The sequence below is a fragment of the Phaethon lepturus genome, unplaced genomic scaffold (genome assembly GCF_000687285.1).
Source record: "Phaethon lepturus isolate BGI_N335 unplaced genomic scaffold, ASM68728v1 scaffold13496, whole genome shotgun sequence".
In the NCBI taxonomy this organism is placed as follows: domain Eukaryota; kingdom Metazoa; phylum Chordata; class Aves; order Phaethontiformes; family Phaethontidae; genus Phaethon; species Phaethon lepturus.
Window position 1 is genome coordinate 23,689 of NW_010544189.1, and position 6,912 is coordinate 30,600.

At 53.4% G+C, this 6,912-nt stretch overlaps 1 protein-coding gene across 1 annotated transcript in view; it reads left to right on the plus strand.

Moving 5' to 3' along the window:
* The window catches only part of UBAP2L (ubiquitin associated protein 2-like), a 27,266-nt gene extending 20,492 nt beyond the window's left edge, over positions 1-6,774 (plus strand). Inside the window, exons 19-27 of the mRNA XM_010288602.1 lie at positions 14-209; positions 312-400; positions 1,121-1,174; positions 1,839-1,920; positions 3,440-3,657; positions 3,746-3,851; positions 5,023-5,090; positions 5,401-5,598; positions 6,733-6,774. Coding sequence (XP_010286904.1) covers positions 14-209; positions 312-400; positions 1,121-1,174; positions 1,839-1,920; positions 3,440-3,657; positions 3,746-3,851; positions 5,023-5,090; positions 5,401-5,598; positions 6,733-6,774 — 1,053 coding nt within the window. The remainder of the gene's footprint in view (positions 1-13; positions 210-311; positions 401-1,120; positions 1,175-1,838; positions 1,921-3,439; positions 3,658-3,745; positions 3,852-5,022; positions 5,091-5,400; positions 5,599-6,732) is intronic.
* The last annotated feature ends 138 nt before the right edge of the window (positions 6,775-6,912 follow it).

The window sequence follows — 6,912 nt, forward strand, 5'->3', positions numbered from 1 at the left end:
CTTCCTTCCCTAGCACACAAGTGTGGAGAGTGAAACAAGCCTCCATTCTTCTGCTAGCACTTTCTCCACCTCCTCCAGCACAGTGTCAGCTGCCCCACCAGTTGTAAGCGTTTCATCCAGTCTCAGCAGTGTCAGCAGCCTGGGCCTCAGCCTCAGTAGTAACTCCACGGTGACGGCCTCAACTCGCAGCTCTGTTGCAACAACATCAGGTACTTTTCTGGGTACTGCTAAACAGGAGGAGAGTGTCCAGGCTAAGAGAGCTTCTGCTGTTTGCTTGACTCTGGAACCTTTCCTTTCTCTTCCTTTTTCAGGAAAAGCCCCTCCTAATCTCCCTCCTGGAGTCCCACCATTGTTGCCTAATCCATACATCATGGCTCCAGGGTTGTTACATGCCTATCCGGTGAGTGGGACAGCCAGCTCTTTGCAGTTGTGTCATGCCGCTAGATCCCTCCTAGCTCTGTCTTCAGCTGGCAGGGAGAGATGTAGTATAATAGAGAAACCAGAAACTCTAACATCAGCCCAGCAGGACTGCCTCGGATTCGAAGAGTTTGGACCTGCTGTTTTCCCTAAAACAGTAGCAGAGGAAATCCATGTGCCCGCGGGGGTAGATGTCTGTAATTCTGGTCATCCCAGAGCAGATTCTGTCTGCCTATTCTCTCCAGCCTCCCCAACCTCTGGGGAGCAGCAGCCCTTGGTCAGAGCATGGCTCATGAAAATGTAGAGCTGTATTAGCAACATGGTATGACAAAGGCCAAACAGTCAGAACAAGGGTGGCAACTACCACAGAGTCTAGTGGAGTGTCGCAGTCCTGTTCTGAAGGTGAAGACAGATTTCAGTGTTGGAGTAATTTCTAGAGGAAAATTTTCAAGTTCCTTTTGTGGTCTGGAGCAGTGGTGCTAAGCGTTGGTGCTCATTCTTCATTTGAGCAGCTCATAAGAACACTCTTGGCAGTGTCAGTCTTGCGGTAGTGAATGCTGGTTGCCTGTGCCTAGGTAATTGTGTAGCTTCTGATTATCTGCTTCTGGCTTTATCTCACGTTTATCTAAATGTTTAATCTAAAATTGGGGAAGTGTCTTTATCTAGTCTGTGTCCCTAACATGATCCCCTGCTTTTTTTCTAGCCACAGGTGTATGGATATGATGACTTGCAAATGCTCCAGACGAGATTCCCATTGGTGAGTACTGAAGACTGACATGGACATGCCACTTCCACTGGTCTAACAGCTCACTGGTGCTGCGTGTTTTGGGCAAACAGACAGGTCAGGCTGTGAGGTAGTTCTGAAGAGCTGTCAAAACAGCGTTACTAAACGGATGCACCTCTCTGTGGCAGTAGTGAGGAGTTGTTCACTTGCTCCTTTGCACTTGGGGACTTAGGAGCGCTAGTTATTTAGACAGCCATATTGATGGTGGGCCTAAGGAATGAGAGAGCTACAGCAAGCAGAGCTGTTTTGCCCAACTGATGTGATGAGCTGTTGTAGATACTTGCCTCTGATCCTTCAAAGAAAGTGACTAAATAATTCTATGAGAATGGGTTTTATTTAGCAATACAACACGTGTCCCTTGTGTTGTAAAGTGGAGCGGAACATCCGGGCAGTATAAGGACTGCGTGCCAGTAGACCTTATCTGGTTCTTCTAATAGCCAGATGAGGGGGACGGTGCATGCTACAAAAACCTGGGGTTGCTGTAGGCTGTGATCAGCCTTGGTGTGGCTGATTGAACTGCAATACTCGAACATATCTAGCAGCTGCAGTCCAGAAATTCCTCTTTTCCAAAAGATACTGCTTTGCATCTTTGGACAGAGCCCATAAAACAACTTATCCTTTTGGTTTTGTCCTTCAGGATTACTACAGCATCCCATTCCCTACCCCTACCACCCCGCTGCCTGGAAGAGATGGCAGCCTGAGCAGCAATCCATACTCTGGTAAGGGGAAAAGACTGCTCCGATTGCATATCCCATCAGATGCTTGTGCTGCTGCTTACTAGTTTTCTGTGCCATTGTCTGCTGGAGCTACGTCTGCATCAGCTTCCTGTGCTGCCTTTGGTCTGAAGCATGTTTCTCAGCAGCTAAATTCTTGACTTCCGTTTGATCATCTGCTTGTGTCGAGGCATGTTACCAGGAAGATGTGGACAAGCAGGAGTTGATGTGGCAGTTGGAGTGAGGAAGGGCTGAAAGAATCTGAGGTTTATAACTGGGGAACTGCTTTTCAGGTTGTGGTGAGGCCAGGGTCAAGCAGTGCTTCTCAAGCACTTAGAGTAAAAATACAAGGAAACACAAAATCTGGAGAAATTAAGTGTTTTATCTATAGGACAGTCTCATGGAGAAACAAAACCGGGTGTTTAAGACCAAACTCAAACCAAATGCCCAGTGGGTGGCTGGTCTCTCACTGACTTTGGTAGGTGCGTTTGTTCACCCTGCTGATTCGCAGTGGCAGCGGTTTTGCTGAGCCTTCACATGCTTTAGAAATTGTGGAATGGTTGCACCCTGTGGATCCCTGTTTTTCCAGCACCACTTCTCCCCTGCTTCAGCAGGACCTTGTTTGTGCGGAAATGCTTTTTCCCGGCACACTGCGGCTGAAATCCCAAGCTCAGAGTGCGGCACTGCTGCATGCATAAATTGCCAAGTTCATGCCGGTGATAATTAATGTTTGTGGCTATCCTGGACTCACTTGTGAGCTGGGGCAATTCACTGGCTTACTGTGTGAGCTCTGAATAGGGAGAGTGTTTGCATGGAAGAGTCAAGCAGGTGCTCATAAAGACCAGCGAAGGGAGCTTCCCTGAGCCCTACAGCCAAGCCTTTGTGCCGTGCCCAGACTGGGAAGAGAGGAAGCAATATTTCTGAGTGCTCTCTGCGGGCTGCTGGACCTCTGCAGCAGCATTTGCTTCTGTGCTGCCAGCAAGAGAGGGGGAGGTGTGAGCCCTGCTGTAAGAAGAGTCCATTCACACATCCTCAGCTGGAAGATACTTGACTCTCCTCTTCAAGGAGGAGCTGTTTGCTGGTAGGACAGGGCCCCCAGGCTGCTGCCCTGGCCTTGGGTCTGGCTCTGGAGGGAGTTGAGTTGCGTTCAGGCCTGCTGCTGATGCACCGAGGACTTAGGGAGAACTCTAGCATTTGGGCTCTGCTGCGCAGGCAGCCAGCGGCAGGTTTATGCTGGGTCGTAGGCTGAGATCAGGTGGTGCAGCACTGTAGCTTAGCATCAGTGTAGCTGTGCCTTCCCCCCTGAAGTTCTCTTCTTGGGGATGGGGAGAGCAATTAACAGCTTGGCCTTATCAGTGTGCAAGGGTCTGAAGGCTTGTGAGGGCTGCAGTCCTTAGTAGCTGTAGGAGGGGGGTTGATTCAGGTCACCATTGATCAAAAGGCTGCGTCATCTTTGGGCTGAGCTAGAATGGGCCAGGATTTGACACATCTGTTCTTCAGTCTCCTTTCATGTCCTGTATTCTAGGTGACTTAACAAAATTTGGCCGAGGTGATGCCTCTTCCCCCGCTCCTGCAACAACTTTGGCCCAGCCTCAGCAGAGCCAGACCCAGACTCACCACACCACGCAGCAGACGTTCCTGAACCCAGCGCTGCCTCCTGGCTACAGTTACACCAGTCTGCCGTACTACACAGGGGTACCAGGGCTCCCCAGCACCTTCCAATACGGGCCCGCCGTGTTCCCTGTGAGTCTCCCAGAGGCAGGGTGTGGGAGTCGGGTAGGAGGGCAACACAGCGAAGCCTCTTCTCACTCTGCTTCTCTCCTTTCTGTAGGTTGCTCCTACCTCTTCCAAGCAGCATGGTGTGAATGTCAGCGTCAACGCATCAGCAACCCCTTTTCAGCAGCCCAGCGGCTATGGCTCTCATGGATACAGCACTGGTAAGAGACCCGACAGAACATCTTTCTCTGCAGCAGTTACTGACAGTGGCAGGGCTTGTTCACAATCTTACTGGCTGTGTGAGGGGACTGCTGTCTTACTACCTCCAGCACTAAGGGAGGAAAATGGCCATGGTGCAACTCGCAGGTTGTTTGATTCTCCTTTGAAAGGCCCAGGCTCATTCCGCATCCAGGTCTGGAGCGGGTTTGAGGAGTACAGTGCTTCACACCCTCCTCTGTGCCCAGCAGTCAGATGGCTGGGGTCTTGGACTTGCATGAGCTTAAGCTTGAGCTTAAGCTGCTGAATTTTTTTGTTTGTTTGTTTTTTAATGCCTGTACGTAACCGATAGAACAATAATTATTCCAAGTTTGAGCCTGGGAACTTGTTTGACTCCTGTGTTTGGCAGATGCATGCTTTCTAGAGAAGTGTCTTTCATGATTCAAAGATGCAGTACTAGGTTTTGCTGGTTAATGTCTGGCCTGTGTTTGGGTCCCTCTTCCAGCCCTTAAATTCCTGTTGTGCCTTTTTTCACTACATCAGAGTCCTTCAAGACACTATTTTATCTTTGTGAAGATACTTCAGCTCTGTACCAGGTCACCTGGTACTAAGTCTTTCATTTCAACACTTCTTTCGGGCCTTAAATGATTGCTGAAGCTTTTCTCTATACCACCACCTCTTAGAAACAGACAACATCAAACGCAGGTTGTGTGCCAGTGTTACCAGTCGTTGCACCAACTATCCCAGCCCACAGTTGAGTTGCCTTTACATGCAGTTGCCTCCAAAGACCTCTTGGGCCATTCTTGCTACTGTGTCATGCTGGGAGTTTGTTTCCTTGTCTGTCTGCTGCATCCTGTCAGCTCTTCTCGGAGTTGCTATTTTCTGGGCTTTTCCAGAATGTGTATTTCTCTGGGTGGCAGCAGGCCCCTAAACTTGTTTCTGGAGGCATTCAGAAACTGCTTATGTCCAGAGCAAAAGAACTTATGGGCATTTTCCAGCTTGGCCTTGCCAAGACCCTGTTCCCTAGGATGATGTCTGTCTCCAAATCTTACCTGGCTGCCAGGTGAGCTCTCCACCACCTGATGCTGGCATTAGTGGCAGGAGCTCCCGCCGGACCAGTGGCTTGGTGAACCAGTGTCTGCTGCCTAATGCTCACTTGCCTTTCCTTCTCCCCAGGTGTTTCTGTGACATCCAGTAATACAGGAGTGCCGGACATCTCGGGCTCTGTCTACTCCAAAACTCAGGTTAGTGTCTGGTGTGTGCTCCAGGAAGGCACTGCTTTGCTGGGCAGTGGAAGCTCTGAGACAGCCTCCCTGGGCAATGAGGGGTCTTCCCCATGGAGCAACCAGCCAGAGAGAAGGGAAATGCTCAGCTTTCCCAACTTAGAGCAATTCCAAGCTCAGACAGGCCATAGGCAGAGAATCTGTCTGTTCTCTGCACCACACGCTGACTCCCATGACTTGTAGAGCTAGGAAGGGGCACGCTGCCAGCCAGGGGCAGGGGAGCACTGCCCAGCTCCCAGCCCTTACTCTGCCGTTGGCATCTCCTCCTCAGCAATCCTTCGAGAAGCAGGGATTTCACACTGGAACCCCAGCAGCCTCCTTCAACCTGCCTTCGGCGCTGGGCAGCGGCGGCCCCATCAACCCTGCAACGGCAGCGGCGTACCCCCCCACCCCTTTCATGCACATCCTGACCCCGCATCAGCAACCCCACTCGCAGATCCTCCACCACCACCTGCAGCAGGATGGGCAGGTAAGCGATGCCCCCCGGCCCCCTGGCCCTTGCTGGGGTATTTCCTAGGGCTCTCGTTCCCCCCCGGCCCCCCTCTCCCTCCCTCCCTCACGCCCTGCGGCGGACACACGCGGACACGTGGTGACACGCACATGCTCACACTTGCACATACACACAGGGCCGATAAGAGGATGAGGTGAGGAAGGCCCGGGGTGCGCTCCGCTGGGGGGTACTTGGCACAGCCCCCTTGCTGCCAGGCCGTACCAGGTACGGTCGGGTAGTGCCCCTTCACGCAGACATGCCTGGTACGCCCTGACCTCCCCTTTCCTTGGAGGGGCGGCTCCGCAGGCCAGCAGCGAAGGCATTACTTGCCACAGCCACGATGCCGCTGTAGCTTTCAGGTCTAACCGTGGATTTCTATTGTCATAGTTTGTCCCTTTATTTTACATATCCTGGTACTGCAACAGCTTCCATATTTGCAGATGATACTGTGCTGCCAACGCCAGCAGGAAGACCAGGTAATGAACCTCTCTGATAATGCATTGCACTTGCCCTGGGGTCTCCCCCTGCCCCTAAGGCCCCCCAGGCTTACGTAGCCCTTTCCTTTTCCCCCTGTGGCCCCGCCAGGCGAGGAGAGAGGCCCTCAGTCAGTATGTGCACACACACACAGCCGCGCGCACAGACACACACCCTCCTGCTTGACCCCTTCCCCTCCCTTTCCCCTTCTCCCTGCTGTGTGGCAGCCCCCGCAGAGCTGCCAGGGCCCTCGCTGCCTGCAGTCCTGGCATGGTGCTGGTCTGGAGGAAGGCACAAAGCAGAGGGAGGGTCCTGCGGCTGCTGGGGCGGCAAGCAGCATGACGTAAGAGCCACTGGCCAGCTGCTCAGTGCAGGAGACAGCCTGTGCTCTGGTGCCAGTGGCCGCAGAGAGCTTGCACTGGGCTGAGGCAGGTCAGCGAGCACCGAGGAGCCATAGCCCACAGCACCCACGGCCTGTGGGCTGGAGCCGTCTTGCGGGGACGGCGGTGCCTGCGGCCGAGCCGCCTGAGGCACGCCAGCGTCACTCTGCAGAGCAGCCCAGGGTTGGGACCCCAGAGACGGCGGCACTGGTTCCCCCACAATAACCACCTGCTTCTCCTTCTCGCCCCCTTCCTGCAGAGCGGCTCCGGGCAGCGCAGCCAAGGCAGCCGAGCCGCCTGAGGCACGCCAGCGTCACTCTGCAGAGCAGCCCAGGGTTGGGACCCCAGAGACGGCGGCACTGGTTCCCCCACAATAACCACCTGCTTCTCCTTCTCGCCCCCTTCCTGCAGAGCGGCTCCGGGCAGCGCAGCCAAGGCA